This window comes from Sitodiplosis mosellana, unplaced genomic scaffold, assembly GCF_009176505.1.
Source record: "Sitodiplosis mosellana isolate CC-2019 unplaced genomic scaffold, AAFC_SMos_1.0 Smas_scaffold_6197, whole genome shotgun sequence".
Taxonomy (NCBI): Eukaryota; Metazoa; Arthropoda; class Insecta; order Diptera; family Cecidomyiidae; genus Sitodiplosis; species Sitodiplosis mosellana.
Window position 1 is genome coordinate 1,455,162 of NW_022601438.1, and position 21,544 is coordinate 1,476,705.

Genomic DNA, 21,544 nt, shown 5'->3' on the forward strand with positions numbered 1-21,544 from the left:
ACAATAGTAATGACACACGTAATGTATTCGTATTGCCGCATTAGCCCTTCGCAGTACAAGTCAACATCATAATAGTAATAACAATGATAAAAACCGGGAAAAGTACCACGCCCATGCGCTCTTCATCTCCGTAATTACTGCTATGTTTAAATTGGGATAATTGAAATATTGACTCTTCTTTGGAGAAAATAGAAGCCGAGCATATATGCATTTTAACAGGCGAAGAAACGCTTATTTATGAGAGGAGAATGAAATTTCAACTGAAAACAAAAGTCATTACTTTGGATATTTTCTAATTGAAAATATGGAACAATATTGTTCTGTAACGAACCGTATATGTTTTATGTAAAAACATCAAAAGGCATATTATAGGCATTCATGAAGCTTGTGCCACTTGAAATTTATTTTCAAACAACAAATTTCCGTTAATTTTCTTATTCATTTTCGAAATGCAAAATTGAGTCGATGCCAAACCATGACAATAAAAAGTCTCACAGTTTCAATATTGTTGCGATCGGTGTTGATGCATGAAAAAATCGGTAACAAAGTATCTTATGTATGTATGTACGTGCGATAAGTATAAAAGTCAACGTCATTGGTGTTGTGTACGTGACATTGTTAGAAAAGTCACTTCTTTAAATTTAGCGCTAGCTGAAACACACACAGATTGCAATAGTCCTTTTGCTCGTTTCGAATATTTTCCATTGGCATTTTCAACCGCTAAAATACACATACACACAAGACCGGTGCTCGTTTAATTTAACATTACAGACCCACTGTGAGAGTGGCAGAGCTGTTCCCGCCGCATACACAAACAGACACACGCACGCTGTACACGATTCAGTGTCACCAATGCACACGCGCACAAACACACACACACACATACGCTGTATCAATACCGGCTGCCGCATTCGAATTTACCAACCCACCAATACCAATGTAAAACGGTTCGTTTGCTTAACGAAAAGATACATGCACTCAAGAACGAAATTACTCAGCATGGGAGCCATTTTTGTAGTAGATATTTTTTCGAATTGAGACAAGCGCGTCAGGCGTCTACTTTGCGGTGTGTACTCTTCTGTCGAACCGAGTAAAAAAAAAATAACCAATAAATTTCCTAGCACCATAGTTAAGTGAAACAAGAAAAGGTTTTTTTGCAAGAAAAACTAGATTTTATATTTTGACAACAAATTAACGTGTGTGAAAAATCTATTGTGCGTTTTGTGTGTTCAATCGTTAAATCGTTGAAAATTTTTTGTGATTGAAATTATCTTCAATTTTCTCTCATTCAATCAAAAACTGTTGTATTTTAAAAATGGCTACAAAAACAAAGCATACGGGTCGTTCACAGACGCCAACGGTGCCGAAATCAACATCGACGCCAAATCCACGGGCCCAGAGCCCGCTAAGGTAAGTTTATTTAATTTCACAGAGAAATGTTTGAAATTTACCAGATAAATCAGAGTTTAATTAACGTTTATTGGTGCATATTTTTCTCTTCCCTCGTTTTTTTGTTCGTTCGGAAATTCGTTTCGGTTTCGGTGTTTGTGCGGTGTATTTTACATGCAGTCCAACGCGCCATAGTCGCATTGCAGAGAAGGTTGAGTTGCAAAATCTTAATGACCGTTTGGCTTGCTACATCGATCGTGTTCGCTTTTTGGAAGCTGAAAATTCCCGTTTAGGTGTTGAGGTAATGATACTCTTTTTGCTTCTCATTTTCTCTCCTAACTCCTTTGTTTTACGCGCATTTTCACCCTATAATTGCAATAAAATTTACACTTTGTTTATGTTTCATTTTTTCTGCATCGTAACAATAAAAGGTTCAAACCATTGTTGAAACGCAAACACGCGAGAAAACGAACATCAAGCAGATGTTCGAATCTGAGCTATCCGATGCGCGCAAAGTGTTAGACGAGACAGCTAGAGAGAAAGCTCGATTGGAGATTGACACCAAGCGTTTGTTTGAAGACAATTCTGATTTGAAGAATCGTTTGGAAAAGAAGACAAAAGAATTGAACGCAGCTCTATTGTATGAACAACGCTACAATGATCTGCAGGCCAAATACAATTCGGCTGTTGCTGACAAGAAGAAGGCCCAAGATGACAACAAGGAACTCGAAAATGAGATTGCCAAATTGAAGGCGGCATTGAATGATTTGCGTAAGCATTTGGAAGAGGAAACATTGGCCCGTGTTGAAACGGAGAATACGGCACAATCGCTGCGCGAAGAATTGACATTCAACACTCAGATCCACACTCAGGAATTGAATGATACACGTAAACGTACCATGATCGAAATCAGTGAGATCGATGGCCGTTTGTCGGAGCAGTATGAGGCGAAGTTGCAAAAGTCGTTGCGCGAATTACGCGATCAATATGAAGCTCAAATGCGCTCCAATCGTGAAGAAGTTGACGCTTTATATGAAGCCAAGATTAAGAACTATCAAGGTGAAGCCACTCGTGCCAGTGCCTCAGCTTCCGCTGCCATCGAAGAGATTCGCACTACTCGCAGTCAAATTTCGCATTTGAATGATAAGATTGCTGAATTGGAAGGCCAAACATCCAATTATTTGGCACGCATCCGTGACCTCGAAGCCTTACTCGACAACCAAATCCGTCTTCGTGCTGAAGACGAGGCTGAAATTCGCCGTTTGCGCGAAGAAATGACTCAACAACTCCAAGAATACCAGGACCTTATGGACATTAAGGTTTCATTGGACTTGGAAATTGCAACTTATGGCAAATTGTTGGCTGGCGAAGAAGAGCGTCTGAACATTTCGAACACATCGACCAGCCAATTTTCGCAATCGTTTGGTCGTTCGGGCCGGGCCACTCCAGCTGGCCGTGGCACACCATCTCGTGCCGGTAAACGTAAGCGTACGTTCCTCGATGACACCGACGAAGTCAGCACCGCTGATTTCTCCGTATTATCAGCATCGAAAGGCGATGTTGAAATCCAAGACTCATGCCCCGAAGGTAAATTTGTGAAGCTATTCAACAAGGGTGAAACCGAAATTGCTATCGGCGGCTGGCAATTGAAACGTGCTTCAGGCGAAAATGAAACCGTCTTCAAATTCCATCGTTCAGTCAAAATCGAACCAAAGGGAGTCGTCACCGTTTGGTCAGCTGAAACTAATACCACACATGAACCACCAGCAAACATTGTTATGAAGCAAAAATGGTTCCCAGGTTAGTATAAGAAATACACACATATTCGAGCTAGCAACATTTTATGAATTTCAAAATTGAAAATTAAACAACAAAAAGACAAATTCTGAGCGAAACTTTACTCGATTTACAGGGGAATTGATCAAAACACATCTGATCAACGCGGACGGCGAGGAAGTGGCCACCAATGAACGGATACGAAAGGTGTTGAGCACACGTGCCACTCGTCTACGATATGGTGAAGATTTGCACCATCAGCAGGGCGATCCACAAACCAACGGCAATGAAAAATGCTCAATCATGTAAATGATGCTCTCTGCACGCCCAGACACGTACGCCACCCACTTATACCATCAAAAAGTAAATGGTCCATAAAATAAAAGCAAATCAGCAACGAGAAAGAGATTTAAAAAGAAGGAATGAGTTTATTTCCCTACAGAAATGCAAAGAAAAAAAACAAGAATTTTTTTTAGAATTTTTCGTTGATCAAAACCATTGTGTTTTTTTTTTTTAAAAAAAACCCGTTCAAACATACATACGATTAGGTCAAAATAACAGTCATGCAGATAAGTCAAAACAAATAGCAACAAAAATTATAAAAAATCAATCGAAAATACAAAATTGCATGGTACACAAACATATGTAGTAGTAAGAAAAGGAAAAAAAAAAATTGTAGCGGGCAAGCGAATCATAAGAACCACCAGTTCCATACAATAGAGATTAAGACAAAATTTATAGGTATAGGCTCAACTAACAATGAAACAAAGAAACAAAACAAAAACAAACCGAATCTATTGCAAAAAAATTATTCAAATAAATAGAACAAACAAACAACAACAACAACAAAAATTAAAAGCAAGCCCGAAGATTATAAAAACAAAAATGTACGTCTCGTATACCATCTAAAGTTAAACTGTCCTGCTTTTGTGCTTTGTCGACGTTTAATATATTTACGTTTCTTTTTTTCTTTATATTCCTCCTTTCTATTTACTAATAAAGGTTCATTCAGTTTATTTTGTGTGCCTTTTTTCATTTATTCTCATTTTATTGTAGCACCCTAATTATTTTACACATTTATACTTAATTTGATCTTTTAATTTCTTTTCTGATTTGTAGTTTAAGAGTATACAAACTTATAAATTAGGCCACGAACTCTCACTCTCTAGTGAGTTGGAGTGACGGAGAGAGAGAGAGAGAGAGAAAGTAGACAAGATGTATCTATTTTTCAAGCAATTTTTAAGCAGAACCATTTAAAAACAGCATATTACACTGCCGCTATAATAGTTAATGCAGAGACAGAGAATAAGACGACGTTGTAAAAATGAGAAATGCATTTAAAAGCAGTGCCGATTGAGGCAATTGATACGATTAGTCGTAATAATATTCGAATTTTAGTCACACTGTTGCACTATGCTCTCGAACAAAACGGAAGAAGAAGAAAAAAACGAACAAACAGGATAATCACCATCGAAGAGTGCTATTTTGAGATTGGCCTTTTAAAATGAGTTTTCATCTGTTGTTTTCCTGCACATGTAACCTGTTTTCTAAAGTCTTGTTTCATTTTGTTTTTCTTTTTGATAAAATGTGAATCGGTTCCGTTTTTCTGAGTTCAAAAACTATGTATACCATACTTCCCATTTGACAAAATAAAGAAAATTGTTTTCAATTTTATGATAGCCATCAACAGATAATGCGTTACAGGATAATTATGTTGGCATGTTCAAAATGAGTAAAAAATGAATGAAAGTAATAAAATTTATTTTAATGAGGATTTTTTTATTGTGTCTTTTTTTGTCCATTTTTTTTTTCTTAAAATTTTCAATTTTCCAATTGAATTGACGCATGTGTAATACAAAGTTTACAGTGAAATTCGTTGCAACTATCGGAACAGGGAGAAATTTGGTAATCGATTTAATTTGGATTTAGAGAAACTGCCGTCCAAGTTCATCAGACCGCTTTGAATCTCTTTGAGTTCGGGCAAATTTTTTATATCACCACGAGCCGCTAACGATGGTGGAGACGAAAGGAAACGTTTTGCCACGCGTTGAATATCTTCTCCGGTTATTTTTTCTGTAGTAAAAAGAATTTGGTGAGTCCATATTAATATCAACACAATTACTGGAGAATCATTGAATTGTTTTTCTTCTAAAAATTGAACGTTGAAAACATTTCATACTCACCGATAGCTTCCATAAAGTGTTCAGGTTTTTTGCGTGCACCAGTGACCAACACTTGGCGACCAATGTCTTCGAAAACAACGGGTCTTGCTTCCAAGTTCATCAGCAGCACAGATTGTAGTTGTGTTTTGGCCCGTCGCAACTCTTCCGAACCTAATTTAAAAAAAAAAAAAAGAGTATCAAATATTATGAATGATTGATTGTCTAATAATATTTTTTTCTCGTTCTTGTTACCTGGTTCAGATGCCATTGCAACCATCTCACGTGTTATCACCTTGACAGCGTTGCTAATGTGTTGAGGTGGTGCACTGACATGGATGCAGAACAGGCCACTGTCGGTATATACATGATTTGAGGCAGTTGCACTGTACATCCAATGGTATTGATTCAATACATTTGTGTAAAGACGTGTATACATCCCTTTGCCTGGTCCACCGGCTGAAAATGAGCCACCGCCACCCATCATCAAATTGAGCACACACGATGCAACAAAGTCGGGATCCTGGTGTGAAGTTCCCTCCAAACCGATCACAACGTGCGCCAGTTCTGGCAAACCAGCTGCCGCATAAATGGGGATTTCGCATTCTTCCTAAAAGTGATCAAATTACAAATGATGCCAAATGATAAAATGATTCGAAGAATATATGCAAATCTGTTGTTTGTTTGGTTGGCTTACTTTTATCTCTCCGCCGGTATACTGAGCAATTGAGGCGTCAACTGTGTTAATGCTAGTATTTTTGAGTGTTTTCAATTCCCATGTGCTTTCCATTGTGAAATATTTCTCAACGTATTTAACCAATTCATCATGATCGACACCGACACCGGCCACAACCATGCGAGAAGGTGTATGATGTAATCGCAAGAATGACAACAGTACATCTCTGTCGATTTTGTCTGTATTTTCTTGTGGGCAAAGTTTTGGTAGGCCTAGTGTGTTGCCTCGATAAGCAGCCGCATGAATTCGATCCATCAAGATTGGCTCCTGTTCGGGACGCATATTAAGTGTCTCTAATTCAAATAGTACCGCTTGGCGTGCAAAATCAATTTCACTTTCTTCGAGTTTTGGTCGAAGCACTGCCTCGGCCAATACCCGAGTGACGGTTTCAATGCCACGACGATCCGCGCTCGATGCATAAATAAAAGTGTCACGAGAACTTTGACAATCACAAATTCCGCCGTGTTTTTCCATAGCTCGAAGGATTTTGTCTTTATCGGAAAACTCTTGCGTTGACTATAAAATTAAGATAAGAAAACATTCCATCACTTTTCAACATCTGATTGAATAACACTGCTTGATTCTTACGTGAAAGGCTAGTTTTTCGAGGAAGTGTGAAACACCACTGGGAAATGCAACCTCATATCTTGGTCCAGAGTCGATAACAACTAAAAAATCAATAATGAAAACTCATGAATTTAAATCAAAAACCGAAGTAATCAACTAAATCCCTTACCTCCAATCGTACAGAACTGTCCGAATCGGCTCTCAGATGCGACTCGTAATCCATTTGGCAGTGTTGTTATTCGGGTTTCCCTGGCACTACCCGATGGCTTGGCATATTGAACTGGCGGCAAATCCTTTAACGACTCCGACAATGGTGGATAAGGGGTGACTATTTGTTCTGTAAGTGGATTTTTGGTTGAAAATTGACGTTGGCTTCCAACCACCGCACTCGTACACAGCCCATTTCTTATGTGCGGATTGAACGACGTTGCGATCCTAAAAGGCAAAAAATCATTTTCAAACTGAAAATCCACATCACATAATCCGGCAAAAGAAGTTAACTTACTGTTTGTGTCTTGACATCAACGTCTTTGATAAATTAGCTAGTCTTAATGTCATTATTTTTTCTTGCGTTTATTGTGCCGAAATGTTGTTTCTGTTTAAATTATTAAAATTCACGTTCACTTGAATCCGTTTCAGTGAATTAAAATGGTGCCACCGCACACTTTTCGGTCATTTACAAACACCAACAATTGCTATTGCTTTGAAATCAAATTCATCAATTCATCGGAGGATTTTTTTTAAAACTCAACTATGATTCTGTATGGCGAAATAGGATTTGATTGCGGTGTAAGTGCAAAATGTGACTTTTAGGTGAATCGTTTTTTTGTGTATTTCATTCTATGGGATTGAACACATGCACAGGCACATTACTGTTTTGTGTGAGATGTCAATCAAAGATTATTCAGATCGTTGTAGTTGATGTGCCGTGTTATTAGTACAACAGTTTGATGACCGGACACATAGATGGCAGCTCACTCGCTTCACATTCCAAACGTCAAAAGACATGTAAACAAATATTTGGATCTCAAGTGGAATGGAGAACGCACAATGAACAATACGAATCGATTACTTTTTGCGACGGTAATTTTTGCTTGTTATTCATTTTGCCGAGCAGAAAATGCCAAACTAACTGCAGAGTTAATGAATTCCGGATTTCACAGGTCAGTTAATTCATGTTCTATTGTTGGTTTTTTTTTTTGTCATATTTCATTGAGTTGTGTGCTTTGATATTACTCATCGCAGGCACGTGGAGTATATCGTCGTATTTCCAGATTATCAGGGCAAACAACATTCATTCCTTATCAAACAATTGTTACCAGCCAGCGTTTACGTTGACACCGATCAACTGGACGATTTGAATCGATTTAATAAGGTACTTCATTTAAAAAAAAAAAGAAGGAAATTATCGATTTTGTCCCGATTCTGCAAACTCTCTGCAAACAAAATGATTCAAATTTGGTTTTGAGTTTCTGTTTACATTTTCCATACAGCTCAATTATTTCGTTGACAAGAGTCTTATTGATGTCGAGAAGCCAACGGAAAAATCCGAACCATTCAACATTCATCTATTTGGCAACACCGCTTTTTTGCAAACGATATCGCTTCCAATACACTTTCGATATCATGCACCGGGCAATAAAAGGTAGGTCAAGACACTTTACGTCATTTTACAGTTGCAGAAAATCAATATTTTTGCTTTATGATATTGAAATATCGACAATTTTTATACATTATCTGAAAATTTAATCGATTTGTTTTTTCATTGATTGGTCAGTTTTGTAACGGTGAACATAGCCTATCCAGAACTTTATGTGGAAGTGGATGACGATCTACCGGTGACAAATGCCTCAAAGCCGGTTTGGATGCTATGCAAAGATCTACGGCATCGATGCCAATATGTACAAGTGGAGTATGATGTAAGCTGCATCTTTTTATGGCATCGAATAATTCATTAAAACTTTGTGATTAAACTTCATCCGATTGAAACTAATTATTCCAAATATTCCTGATTCGTTTACAGAACTTCTCTCGCAGGCCGATGACTGCAAGCATTCCAATCGGAAATGCCAATATGAGCGGCACAGTAACAGTATTCACAATTGCATTGAGCTGGATAGCGTGTATATATCTCATTTTTGTTATACGAAAGAGGTATTTCGCAATCAGACATAAATTGGAACCAAATCGAACATTCAATCAAAAACAGAAATAAAGATAGACATAACGAATATTTGTTTGATTGATTCAATATTCTTTTGTTTCGTTTTATTTTGTTGATGGAGTGCATTTCTGAAAATTTTCCAGCCCATATCTGTACTGAAGTTAAAGTAAATATTTGTGTGTACTCATTTGACGAAAAAAAAAACGATGTCTAGGGTAAATAATCATGAAAGTTCGATAATTGAACGGCGCACTTTCGTTGAAGGTTGATTTTACTGGGCCTACAAATCTCGTGACTATTTTGCGAAAAATTGGCACTTCCATCAGATTATATGATCTCCAATTTCTGATCCAAGGAACCCTTTGTTGCAATATCTTTTGGTTTTTTCTTAGTTGTTTTACTGATAGACTTAGCGGTCTAATTGAAATTACAGATTTTTCGTACTTCAATTTTAATTGAGTGCTCCTACTGAACAAAAAACCCACTTCCCACAAAAACGACAACGACCAAAATGTATCAATTATAAATCGTTATTGTTATCGTGACATTTATAAATGTGATAAATAATTGTGAAATTTCGTTTATTTACGCATTTCAACTGTTTTTCCAAATGTGTTTATTGAGAGAAAAAACGGTGGTAAAAAAGAATTGAAAGCGCCAGGAATTGAACATTCACTTCTGGGAGGAACGCGTCAGATGCGGATTATTTTCGATTTCAATCTAAATGAAAATGTTTGTATTCATTTATCAATTGGAAATTTTGGAATATCATTATCAGCATTCCTACCTGAGGTTTGCATTCACATTTTTGGCCATTTGCCACGCTTGTCTACGCAGTTAAAAATCATCGTGTCATCACGTTTTTTACTTTTATCAATTGTACCATTGCGTCAGATCATATCGGCTGAAAAACAAGTGATCGAATACACTTCACCGATAATTTCGAGTGTTTATTTTGACCATTTTTTTGTTGTTGTTGTTGTTGTTTCTACTTGATGAAGTACTATGATGTAATTGCTTTGGAATAATGCATTTCAAACGTATGAAAAGTAATAGATATGATGACCGCTCAATCGGTCAGCAATGATAAAAATGGTGCACGAGACTCTTTTTCTATTTAATCCATAAAATGTACCTAATTTAAAACGCTATTTCGTACGCTTTTTATTTATTACCAATAAATGATTTGTTAGCATTGTTGTTAACGGTTGATTTTGTTTTTGTTTTGTTTGCAATCAAAAATGTATAGTAAAACTCGGAATCAATTGGACGTCAACGTTTGTGTGTTATCATCAAATCGGATCGAAAACAGTCACGTAGCAACTAAGTGGACACACAATGGAATTTTTTTTTCTGTCATTTCTGGCTGTATTGTTTGCACAATCTCACATCAGATGCGCACCATTTATAAGGGACCGTTTGCAGCGTTTACAACCAGAGTCTGAATTCGAACGCCAGTGCGAACGCATCTAAGAGAGATAGAGAGTTGTCAAGCTCACAACCACTCACCCAATTAATTTCACTTCATTTTCTTTGCACCAAGCAAGAAAAGTGTTCTCGATGGTGAACCAATTTTGGAATCGTGAAACATTTAGAAAACTCAACATAAACACACTTTCGAAAAATTTAATCAATATTTATATATATTTGTAAATTTATTTCAAACGACCACGCAGTTACGATCAAAACCAACGGAAATGATATTAATTGTTTTACTTTTAACCCTATCGATACTTGCCTATGTGTATGTGCAATGGCGTTACACATATTGGAAAAAACGGGGCGTACCATGCCCCGAACCGGTCTTTTTCTTTGGCAATGTACTCGAAACCATTACGATGAAATCGCATATCGCACTATTGTGCGAGAAATGGTACAAGTAAGTAAATGTCACTTAATTTCAAACATAGATCGGTGTCGTGTGACGGTATCTATTTAGATAACAGGATAAAATATTGTGTACGATATTTCAATTTCAATTTTCATCATTTTCTTAGCGACTTTCCCAATGTACCATACACTGGTTATTACAAAATTCTCAATCCCGCCATCAATCTTCGAGATCCCGATTTGATCAAAGATGTTCTTATCAAAGATCATTTCAACTTCCATGTTAACGAACAAGATTTTAACAAGAAGTACGATCCATTGATGGCTCACAATCCGTTCGTGGCAACACACGACAGTTGGCGGAAAGGTCGAAGCGTTCTCACACCACTGCTTACTTTATTCAAGGTAAATGACCAACGATTTTTTTTTTCTAATTTAATTGGAATTCATTTTTCCATTGAACAGTTTGATTTAAAACATACTGAAGCTGTACATATTTCGATATGAATAAATGGATGAAATGAAATTTGAATTATAACTGAAATACATGATTTTTTTTTGGACAGGTTCGGTCATTATACCCTCTAATTAGAGATAGTTGTGACAAATTAGCTGATTACTTAAAAACAATTCCACCAAATAAGGATGTCGAAGCTAAAGCGGTAAGTGCGAGATGTTCAAAGTTTGAACTTCAAATCTTTATCGAACAATCGCTTTCAGTTTTTTCGTTTAAGATTCTAATTTCTCTGTAATCGATTCAATAATTTACAATTTCTGTTTTGTTCCTTGCATATTTTCGACAGTTGGCATCCCGTTTTGCTACACAAAATGTGATTCGATGCTCATTTAGTATTGACTCACAATGCTTTACGGACAAAAAGACAGAGTTCCGTGAAATGGGCAAAAAAATCTTCCAGCCAACATTTTGGGGTGGCTTCAAGCTTATGATGATGTCCATTTGTCCAATACTGCGAGATGTTATCCCGTTTGCATTTGTGCCCGCTGATGTTGACAAGTGGTTCCAACGCCTGGTTCGTGAATTGAGAGAAGAAAGAAAACGATCCCCTCTACAACAGGAAGATTTATTCCAAATGTTATTGAATTCTGTGGATAAATACGATATCGATGACATCGAACTCGCTGGATACTCGTTGACTTTGTTCGTCGAAGGCTACGAAACATCAAGCAGTGTATTAGGGTTTGCTATCTATGAAATGGCACGCAATCCAGACATTCAAGAGCGTTTGTATGAGGAGATAACCGATGTGCTGGCTAAATATGATAACGAATTCACGTTTGAAGCGCTTCAAGAAATGGAATACTTAGACAATGTAATACAAGAAACTATGCGATTGAATGTCGTTGCACCGCTTATTAGTAAGATCTGTACCAAGGAATATACGTTACCAATGATCGACGGCCAGAAGGAACCAGTTACCATTTATCCAGGAACACCAATCCAAATTTGTGCTCGTGCATTGCATATGTAAGTCGAATTCATTTTTATTGTTAAAAAAACCAAGATTGATTTCTTAAATTTGAAGAAAAAAAAGTTGATTTCAATAAACATTGTTGAACTAAAAACCCAATTGAAATGGACGACTCCGATTTAGGGACCCGAAGCATTATCCAGACCCACAAGTATTTGATCCAAATCGATTCACCGAGGAAGAGCGACGCAATCGACACAAAGCTGTTTACCTACCGTTTGGAGAAGGCCCAAGAATGTGCACTGGAATCAAATTCGCTTTGGCACAAACAAAGGCAGGCCTAGCGTCGATTATTCGTGACTTCAAAATTAATATGTCGCCAAAGCAAAAACCATTTGTCATGGATATTCGTGCATTTTTGTATCAAGCACGTGATGGTTTGATGGTCAATTTCACCCCAAGATCAACTGCATAGTCAAACAATTCCATTTTTTCCCCTTCAAGATGTCTTATTTCTTGTTATGTTAAGAACTTCATTGGAGATATTATTTTTTGTTTCATAAATATTGTTTTTTTTTTTCTTTCAATTGATTGTAGGAAATTATTTCATGTTAAATTTTCAATTACATAATAACTAGCAAGAACATTGTATTCTTCATAAATCATAAATAAAGATGATTCATCAAACAATCGAAATTTCATTTCTAAAAAACACTTTATAGGTATATAATAGGTAATAATTTAATTTTTTTCTACCAGCCAGCTTAAAAAATATTGAATTACATCTGTTTTTCTATATTAAATGTAACCGAATCTGTGAAAATTCAAATTTAGTATACATTTGACAGGTGTATAACATAAAATCGCACAGTGTTTGTGTACTAAAAAAAAAGGTATGAGTGTTCTGTCAATGTGAATGAAATTCATGTGTCACACAACTACAACGCAAATGGAAACGCACAAACAGAACGACGGAATAACAATCTTTTTGTGGGTTTGACCACAATTAAATGGAAGAATGACAATCGTATACGATTAAATAAGCGTAGATGAGATGAATGTTCAAGTAGAGTCTGTGATAATGGATGAATAATTGAGCCTAATGAGATTTCGATGCACATCGCATCGCAGTTGATTCGATGTATTTGATGTATTTATAGCTATTTCGATGTATGTGTATGAGATTATTCAGTTTTGAAGCATTCGCAGTCTCTATTGTTCATTAGTTCAACGTGAGAGCTGATTGACGTATTGCCGTGTTAAAAAAAATAACACACAATGTTAGTATACACTCACATGTAGATTATTGTTTGTTTTGGATTTGACATTATTTTTTTTTTTTTTTTTTTGATTTATTTTCTTTGATTTTTTTTCCGAACGCAAGCAGGAATAACTTTGAATTTGCAAAAACCAATCAATTTTAAGTGTGGTGCAAATACATTTTCCATAATTCTAACGTGTTTTACCTATATCTTAAGCTTAGTGCGCGCTAGATAAAATAAAAATAAGCAAACAAAAAGACAAAAAAAGTTTCAAATACAATCGAAACAAAATTTCGAACTGTGACCAATTGACACAACGTATACACACATTTATAGTCAGTTGACAAGGTGAAACGCAGCAAATAAACAAAGCACACCAACCAGAAGCAAATAACATACGCATTTGATTCGATTGGCAAGGGATTTGATTTTCCGGTGAGTGAACGAAATTCAATTTTTCATCGATCAACAACAATGATAACCAACCAAAACTGACATTTGTTTGGTGATTTTCGACTGCATTTTGAAAATTCAATTGGTTTTGCATGTGTGACGGTGTACAAAACCGACAATCGAGCATTTGTAATCTACCGTCGCAGATTTGTTTTCGGATTGGCTTTTGGTCGGTTGTCTGCTGTTTTTTGTTATTTCGAATGCGATAAAATGGTTATCACCCATAAATTTGCTTATTAATGTCATTACATTCGTTTCGTGTTTTCGTTTCTATTTTGAGTGTGTTTATCAAATTTTCGGCCTTTTTTGGTAACCAAAAAGAAACAACATACTAGCTCAGAGCTTGATTCGGGTGAGATTATGCGATTGTCATCAATGACGTTTATTGAGAGATTTTTTTCTCCTTCACATATATTCCGTTGAAAGTTGTGTTGAAATCAGGGAACAGCAACAAGTGATTGGCATACACATCAAGTGGTTTTTTTTCTCAACAGTATCCGTTTATTTGGCGCACAGTCTTGCGTCTATTGCCTTTTGTTCGATTTTATGCAACAGATGTCGAGTATACAAGCGAAGATAGAAAAAATGTTGATTGACTTCCAGGCGGTCACAGTTGGCGTCTGACGAATGAAATTTTAATAGAGTTCAAGCCGGTTGATCAAGTTCGTTTCCTTTTTCGCAAATTAACTCAATTTCATTCGGTTTGTTGTGCATCCTGTTCCAACCAAAAATAAAATACGTTCTTCTTCAAAAGATGACGGGCCGCATTCCCAATTGTCGACGAACAATTGATCGACGGAAAAAAAAATTTTTTTTAGTAAATTGAAAATAAATCGACATAAATCGCTTGACCTATGCACATCGTGCCAGTCATTGTATCTGCCATTCGTGGCCCTCCGTTCAATTTTTGAGTTCAGGCCGCAGTCTTTGTGTAAAAATTATTCCTTCGCTTCACTTCGAAAGTGAATAATTGACAAAATCCATTTTGTATGTTCGGCCCGGTTAAAAGTTCATTTTCGATTTGTGGGATTGTGTTGGCCGTTTGCCAATTTTCAACCAGCCCGGCCCCACTGATCATAAGGAATCGGCGGAGAGCCACAAAATTACGAGAGATAGAGAGATACACTACACTAGTACCATTTTTGAATAAATTATATGAATGCCCCGCGCCGATGCGGTTTAACGTTTTGAACATAATCAAAATTTTGAAGCGTATCGAATACGAAAAAAAACAAAGCATAGGTGAGCGAGGGAGAGAAAAGAACTCGAGCCATTCCAGTTGATTAGTTTGTTCGCACAAAATAACATACGCAATCGATAAAACGACATAACACACCTTTCTTGCACATTGCAATGGAACGAATAGAGAAGTGTTGAGAATGAGAAAAGAGAGAGAGAGAGAGAGAAAAAGACTTTGCAAAAATGATGAGTTCGCGGTGGTGTGTGCGCGCACGCTCGTTTGCTCAAATATTTCAAAAATATGAAGAGAATTGAATGGCGCAAATAGACCCATCAATAGCAGCAACCAGCTGTGCAATATCTCATTGAGACAGTCGCAAAAGTGCAATACCGTTTTCGCGGCTCGCGCACATTATTTTCCTTTTGTCGATTGACCGCTTCATACAGACACTTGCAGTAAAACTAGCCACGATGAGTGTGTAAGCAAATGAGATGAAGAGGCGCGCGCCGTTGCATCTCCATTTGTAACATGCCACAATCGATCCGATCCTATTAGGTGCTAATAATATTGAACCACGATTACATTTATTCTGTAATAAATAACACTTTCGATGGCAAAAGGTTTGACATAATTTCATTTAAAATGAGATATGGCCAAATGGACATGTGTGGCTCTCGCTTTCTCTTTCCCTCCAACTCTCCGTGACCGGTCGCAATTCACGATGCACTGGTCGTCGTAGTCGTCGTCGGTTGATGCCTGCAATGCTCTTCCGTTTGATTTCCATTCATACGTGTATCGCAAACCAGAGTGTTGACTAACAGATAGCAACAAGAAGAGTTACTTCGATCCATCACACCTTCGTGTGTAGGTAAATTACATTTTTGAATTATTGTTTTACATTGAATTCGCAGATTTTTGTTGTGGATTTTCATTTCGTGCTACAAAGTAAATCGTTTGGACGATGATTTTGTGTATGTCATTAGATGTTTTACTTTATTACTTCATTCCGTTCACACCGAAATGTTCCCATCGCGGGTGTGCGATCGCACGAACATCAAAACCGACGCAACATTCTGAACATGGTCTTGCACTCAATATCGAAATATAATCAATTCTCTCGGTTCTGAGAACGGATATGAAATCGAATTATTTTCCTTCATCGTCCACATATCCTTTTCTTTGCTTTCTTTTCTCCAATGTTCAAATGTGACAGTTTTACGATCGCACCGAAAAATAGAACGTTAATTTTTTGAGTCACAACAAACCGGACATATTTAAATGGTCGAATGTACTGTGATTTCTCGTTTATTTTATACGTTCAATTCGGTTTTACATCAAAAACAGAGAGAAACCAACGGAAAAAAAAACATTGTGCGGTTTTTAGTCGGGTCGTTATCAGAGCATTTTTGAATAATTGTTTTTTTTTTCTGCTGTTTTTCATTTTGATTAGCATATTCAATTGTATTTTTTTCATTTAATTTTGTATTACGTATCAGTTGGTGACTTTTTCGGAAATTTCAGCTCAATTACTAATGCTGGTCGAATAATGAAAAAAAAAGAGTCGTTGTCAGTGTTTCGTTGTTTTATTTTTCTCATACACAAAGTAAATAACTATCAAAATAAGTCCCAAATTAAATTACGTGTATATAAATTCAAATTAAATTCATACAAATGGGCAGACAAACGAAGAATAACGACACCGAAACGACTTCATAAATTTAATGAAATTTTATTTCACTTAATTTTTCGTTCACTTTGTTAGTGTCAACGCGCATCGGCCCAGCAGCAAGCATATATAGCCGCTTGTTTGATGTTATTGCGCGCCTGAGTCGCCCCATTAATTGTATTACAGTTGTTTGAAGTTAATTTATTCGATAAAATCTCATTGAGAAATGGCAGCCAAGGCGCTGCACACACACAATTTTTCATCATCACTGGCTACTTGCCACCCATACGAGATTGAGCAGCGCATCTGTGAATGCGTGCAATAAGAACACCAAAGAATATATGTGTAACAATCAGCAATAATCAAACAATCCCATATGGAAATAGAGAAAGCATTTTTTCTCCGGCGTTTTTTCTCTGTACTCCTGTGGATCCAATTAGACGTGGTATGTGTGTGTACAAATTTAGCTGTCGTGCATAGTGCAGAGAGAGAGAGAGAGTACTCGACACTTTATGAATGAAATCAATTAAAAGAAAACGTTAATTGGACTTTCTTCATTTTTATTGTAATAATTGGTCATGCAATTTATTTGCTTGTAGTGCATTTGGCTCGAACCATTCATTCATATCATTTGCTCCGAGACGGAAATGTTTTTTTTAAACAAATGCGCAAATTCTAAAACCTAAATTAGTGTTGGCCTTCGAACACATTCGAACACTTGTTCGACCGTTCGTCAACATAAAAAGAAACTGTTTAATTCGTTCGTTCGTTCGGAAAGTTAAAAAAAAAATTATTTTGTTCGTTCGTTCGGATAATATGCTACGGTCGAACATGTTCGGATTTTATTGAATCAAAATATTGGAAAATTTCTGTTTTATTCAAAACTATTATACAAATCATTCATCTAAATAATTTACAGAAAGTTCATAACACCATTCCGTGCCAAAACCAAATTAGAAACAGTTTCTGACATGAGATTGGAACGCCGAGCTGTTATCAATATGCCCGTTTCACTAAATTTCCGTTCTGATGGTGCTGATGATGCTGTTATCTCGGCCTTGGATACAAATAATCGATATAAATTTGGAAAAGTATACCGATTTTTGTGCCACCATGAACACAAATCAAATTCATAGGGATCTTTGAATTCGATTTTCACATTTAAGTATCGTTGAAGTTCATCAGTGAATTCAGATGAAGGTGGTGTGTCGATATTGGGTGCACCCACAAATGCCTCAAAAATATCCATATTTTCGCTTTTTTCACGATCTTTGTTTGAGGTGTTTTCCGATGTTTGATGAAATGGTTCGCTGGTTCACGGCACTGGCTTATCGTAATCAACTCCGTCTCTTTTAGCATAACGTCATTCACGCGTTGCGATTTCGCTCTCATTATCGTTGTGCTCAGACACTAATTGAAAGTAAATTAATTAAATCGGTCCAATTCACGAAAATAAAATGAACAATATTTGCTTGAAATGCTAAAAATGAAGAATTCAGAAATAATTTTGTAAACCGAAGAAAAGTAAGCTCACTTTTTTCACTCAATATTACTTCTTTATCGAAAGCAAGACTAAAATCACAACGTTTTCGTGTCGTGTAGCTGTCACCGTTTGTGACTCTCCAACAAACATTTTATGATGTGCCTTAGAACGGTGCAGAAAAAATCACAAGCCAAACGCATTGGGATTAAATTCATTCAATGTTATTTTGCCGGGAATATACCAACAACAATGTGCGGAGCACACTGTGCACCGACTGCTTGGTGATTGTACATTGCTACTGGTGTTTTGTTTACATACGAGTTACAAACAAATCATTATTGTAATATGAATAGTTTGATAAAATCCGAACATGTTCGACCGTAGCATATTATCCGAACGAACGAACGAACGAACAACATTTTTTTTCTTAATCTCCGAACGAACGAACGAACAAAATAATTTTTTTCAACTTTCCGAACGAACGAACGAACGAACGAACGAACAAAACAGTTTCTTTTTATGTTGACGAACGAACGAACGGACGTTCGAAGCCAACACTAACCTAAATGAAAATAATATTGATTCAAATAGAGAAACATTATCAAAATAGCATAACCAGGTCCAAAAATAAAACTGTGTGCAAATAAATTGCATCTAAAAACACAATGAAAATGATTTAAATTGTTTCTCGTCTCATTTTCCCTTCCAATTTGAACTGAATGTCTTACTGTTCGTAAAATCATATTCCATTTATTGGATCCAAGTCGAGCATTTCGAATCCAGACCATTTTATTTCAGTTATTTTGGCAAATTATTTTCATTTATACAATTGCCCATGACTTTTGATACGTTCAATATTTACCCAAACTTTCTCTGTGTACTTCACCAGTACGTCTCGTGATATAAAGATGTTTTTCGATCTCAAAATGCACTCCAAAACAAATATCAATCCACTTTTCATGCTTTGTTTACATTGAATATTTACGAAAAGTTACACATTTAAAACAAAGGTTTGTATGTTCTTGATAGATGGAGAATTGAAAAATAAAGGTCTAGTTGAACATATATATATCCAAAACATGATTTATTTTGCAATGCATAGCTGATGCTAATGACTCTGTGGAATGATCATTGTGTTTTTTTTTTCTGAAACTGCAATGAAAATATTCATCCTTTGCGATTTCAAGAATCAGAGCGTTCCAATTCCAACTCACTTACTAGGTAGGCATCAATATGCATGCGTCGAACACAATAGTTGAACACATTGGACGAAGTAGAATTGCAATAACCCTCGAATAATAGTGTATTTCTCTTGAAAAATTGGAATGACGTTGCAAAAATGATGATGTTCACATTGATCGATTCGTTCGAATAAACCTGAAGCAATTCATACAAATGAATTCTCATTGATGAGAAGATGACACACCAATTTGATGGGTGTTTTTACGATTCAAGTGAAGAGACAGAGTAAAACTTTAAGTATTAATCGATTGTAAAAAATTTGATTGAAACTCGCAATTCGATATCCGAAAACTAAAATTATATGGGATATTGCTGAAAATGGATTTTAGGGAGTTTTTACAGCTTTAGCGGCGCACAAGAAACGTGTAATTGTTATTATTCACGTGTGTAATGTGTTAGTTTGAGCATTTGTATAGTCATAACTGAATGTTAATTAATTATTTATTATGACTGGACGGCAAATATACGACTAATTATCCAGCCTTCTTTTCTTGTTGTACTTTTTGCCATTCATAGTTATTTTAGGTGTATGTGTGTATGTTTCTCTTCTTTTTGTCATCAACATCATCATCGTCATTGTTTGGTGTAGTCTTTGTAGTGTTAGTCAAAGTCATGTAATTTAGAAAATATGTTTTAATGTCGAAAAGTGAGCGTCTCTCTCTCTCTCTCTCTCTCTCGAATTTGTTGAAGGATATTGCTTAAGGTGTTTTTATAGTTCATGAAGCGGGTCGTTTGTGTGTGTTTATGTATTTTATGTGTGAGCTTCTTTGCAAATGGAGGCTACTGTTTGGTATATACAGTGGCTGTGAGATTGGAATACCGGTATTACTCTTGAATCGTTTCGCTCATCGTTGCCACGATGAGATTTAATCAATTTTAACGTTAATCCGATGTGACAATATTAATCACAACGAAATTCCAAACACCACTATGACAGATGCATTAAGGTCTTTTCAGCAAAACGAAACAAATAATAAGAAAACACGAAGAAAAAAACCACATCGATAACCAAAGAGTGAGAGATAATGCGATGTCGTTCGTCATAAAAAAAAAAACACGACGACCGAGTACAAAATACGCGTACGTATATATCATTCTGTGGCTTCACTTTTTCTGGTTGTGTTTTGTCGTTTTGTTGTTGTTGTTTCTGTTTCAATCGCGCGAAGATCATAAAATGCCACAAATGAAGAAAATATTTTTTTAAAAAATGACAAAACGCGCGCATAACGCGTTCTTCTAGCGATGACACAACCAAGCAGTAGCAGATAACGAATTTAAAACCTTTTCGACAGATATTAAGAACGGTTCGAATAACAACGACTGCGACGGCTAGGACCGAATACAACGAGGAATATGCACAAGTATAAACGAACCAGATCAAAGAATGTCACAACTTCAACTATTCGAAAATTGTAAATTGACAGTCAAATGAGAGCGAAGATTATTCACGGCGAGACACTCTGTACATTACATGGAATCAGCGGGGAAAAAAAGTTCTCGAAATTAATGTTGAGAACGAAATAAATGGTCGGTAGGCTGGTTGGTTCGCTGGCCGGCTGGGTGAAATGAAAACTGTATTTTTGAATGTGTATGTAATAATGTAATAATTCTCGTTTGTTGTTCGTGACACCAACGGTTCATGTGCGTGTCCGCTTTTTCTTACTTCATCAGCTAGAGCACAGTACACGATCCCAAGTAGCTTATTAGAGAGATTTGCGTTTTGACAAACGGCATGGTTTCTTGCTCATTCGCCCTGTATCTCTATCTCTATCTCTCTCACACATGTACAATCCACACATGCACACAGTGCTTTGGCTTTGCGAATGTAATGTGTTTTCGCATACGAAAAAAATACAACACACAATTAAATGGTATAAACTGATTCTTGTTACGACCCAGCAATGACAGCAGCAACTAGTGTTTTATTGCCGCGAAGCCGCTTATGGTTGAGCGCCAACGTGCCGACAAGTTGAAAACAACATGCAGTGTATGCGTCTGAACCAGGACATTTAACAAACCAATCTCCATAAAATAAGACAAACAAAATGTGAAAGAAAAACAGAAAATCCTTATAAGCGATAGAAACGATTTTCAAACAATGAAATCATAACGAAAAAAACAGCTAATAGCAGAAAACCACATTTGTCCCATCCTATTCCCAAAAGTTGAAAGTAAGTGAACTAATTCGAAGCCATGTTATCCTTTTC

General features: G+C 36.4%; 5 protein-coding genes across 5 annotated transcripts in view; 4 read left to right on the forward strand and 1 right to left on the reverse strand.

The window, feature by feature from the left end:
• Positions 1-634: 634 nt before the first annotated feature.
• On the forward strand, positions 635-4,181 carry LOC129577578 (lamin Dm0). Its single transcript, XM_055464912.1, has 4 exons — positions 635-1,410; positions 1,570-1,690; positions 1,821-3,189; positions 3,302-4,181. Exons 1-4 carry the CDS (start codon positions 1,316-1,318, stop codon positions 3,472-3,474), a joined length of 1,758 nt encoding a protein of 585 aa, XP_055320887.1. The 5' UTR covers positions 635-1,315; the 3' UTR covers positions 3,475-4,181.
• Positions 4,182-4,923: 742 nt separating this feature from the next.
• Positions 4,924-7,524, reverse strand: LOC129577580 (mitochondrial-processing peptidase subunit alpha). Its single transcript, XM_055464916.1, has 7 exons — positions 7,133-7,524; positions 6,797-7,062; positions 6,649-6,728; positions 6,022-6,576; positions 5,580-5,934; positions 5,349-5,498; positions 4,924-5,238 (listed from the first exon to the last, which is right to left on the reverse strand). The coding sequence occupies exons 1-7, from the start codon at positions 7,183-7,185 to the stop codon at positions 5,048-5,050; spliced, it is 1,650 nt and encodes a 549-aa protein (XP_055320891.1). The 5' UTR covers positions 7,186-7,524; the 3' UTR covers positions 4,924-5,047.
• Positions 7,525-7,607: 83 nt separating this feature from the next.
• Positions 7,608-8,858, forward strand: LOC129577585 (phosphatidylinositol-glycan biosynthesis class X protein). Its single transcript, XM_055464922.1, has 5 exons — positions 7,608-7,790; positions 7,873-8,002; positions 8,121-8,272; positions 8,405-8,546; positions 8,651-8,858. The coding sequence occupies exons 1-5, from the start codon at positions 7,678-7,680 to the stop codon at positions 8,840-8,842; spliced, it is 729 nt and encodes a 242-aa protein (XP_055320897.1). The 5' UTR covers positions 7,608-7,677; the 3' UTR covers positions 8,843-8,858.
• A 1,187-nt stretch (positions 8,859-10,045) lies between these two features.
• On the forward strand, positions 10,046-12,738 carry LOC129577582 (probable cytochrome P450 6a13). Its single transcript, XM_055464917.1, has 5 exons — positions 10,046-10,670; positions 10,789-11,026; positions 11,188-11,283; positions 11,425-12,107; positions 12,235-12,738. The coding sequence occupies exons 1-5, from the start codon at positions 10,489-10,491 to the stop codon at positions 12,524-12,526; spliced, it is 1,491 nt and encodes a 496-aa protein (XP_055320892.1). The 5' UTR covers positions 10,046-10,488; the 3' UTR covers positions 12,527-12,738.
• Positions 12,739-12,974: 236 nt separating this feature from the next.
• Positions 12,975-21,544, forward strand: part of LOC129577584 (protein N-terminal asparagine amidohydrolase) — a 46,001-nt gene continuing 37,431 nt past the window's right edge. Inside the window, exons 1-2 of the mRNA XM_055464919.1 lie at positions 12,975-13,331; positions 13,439-13,748. The gene's annotated coding sequence lies outside the window, so the exon portion shown is untranslated. The remainder of the gene's footprint in view (positions 13,332-13,438; positions 13,749-21,544) is intronic.

Excerpts from the sequence above, each read along its gene's own strand:
- LOC129577578 (XM_055464912.1), top strand. The coding sequence starts at position 1,316 with ATGGCTACAAAAACAAAGCATACGGGTCGTTCACAGACGCCAACGGTG. Across the intron at positions 1,411-1,569 it reads CGGGCCCAGAGCCCGCTAAG|TCCAACGCGCCATAGTCGCA; the intron begins GTAAGTTTATTT and ends TTTTACATGCAG. Across the intron at positions 1,691-1,820 it reads ATTCCCGTTTAGGTGTTGAG|GTTCAAACCATTGTTGAAAC; the intron begins GTAATGATACTC and ends TAACAATAAAAG.
- LOC129577580 (XM_055464916.1), bottom strand. The coding sequence starts at position 7,185 with ATGACATTAAGACTAGCTAATTTATCAAAGACGTTGATGTCAAGACAC. Across the intron at positions 6,729-6,796 it reads ACAGTTCTGTACGATTGGAG|TTGTTATCGACTCTGGACCA; the intron begins GTAAGGGATTTA and ends TTGATTTTTTAG. Across the intron at positions 5,935-6,021 it reads ATACCGGCGGAGAGATAAAA|GAAGAATGCGAAATCCCCAT; the intron begins GTAAGCCAACCA and ends GATCACTTTTAG.
- LOC129577585 (XM_055464922.1), top strand. The coding sequence starts at position 7,678 with ATGAACAATACGAATCGATTACTTTTTGCGACGGTAATTTTTGCTTGT. Across the intron at positions 7,791-7,872 it reads ATGAATTCCGGATTTCACAG|GCACGTGGAGTATATCGTCG; the intron begins GTCAGTTAATTC and ends TACTCATCGCAG. Across the intron at positions 8,273-8,404 it reads CATGCACCGGGCAATAAAAG|TTTTGTAACGGTGAACATAG; the intron begins GTAGGTCAAGAC and ends TTGATTGGTCAG.
- LOC129577582 (XM_055464917.1), top strand. The coding sequence starts at position 10,489 with ATGATATTAATTGTTTTACTTTTAACCCTATCGATACTTGCCTATGTG. Across the intron at positions 11,284-11,424 it reads AGGATGTCGAAGCTAAAGCG|TTGGCATCCCGTTTTGCTAC; the intron begins GTAAGTGCGAGA and ends TATTTTCGACAG. Across the intron at positions 12,108-12,234 it reads TGTGCTCGTGCATTGCATAT|GGACCCGAAGCATTATCCAG; the intron begins GTAAGTCGAATT and ends ACTCCGATTTAG.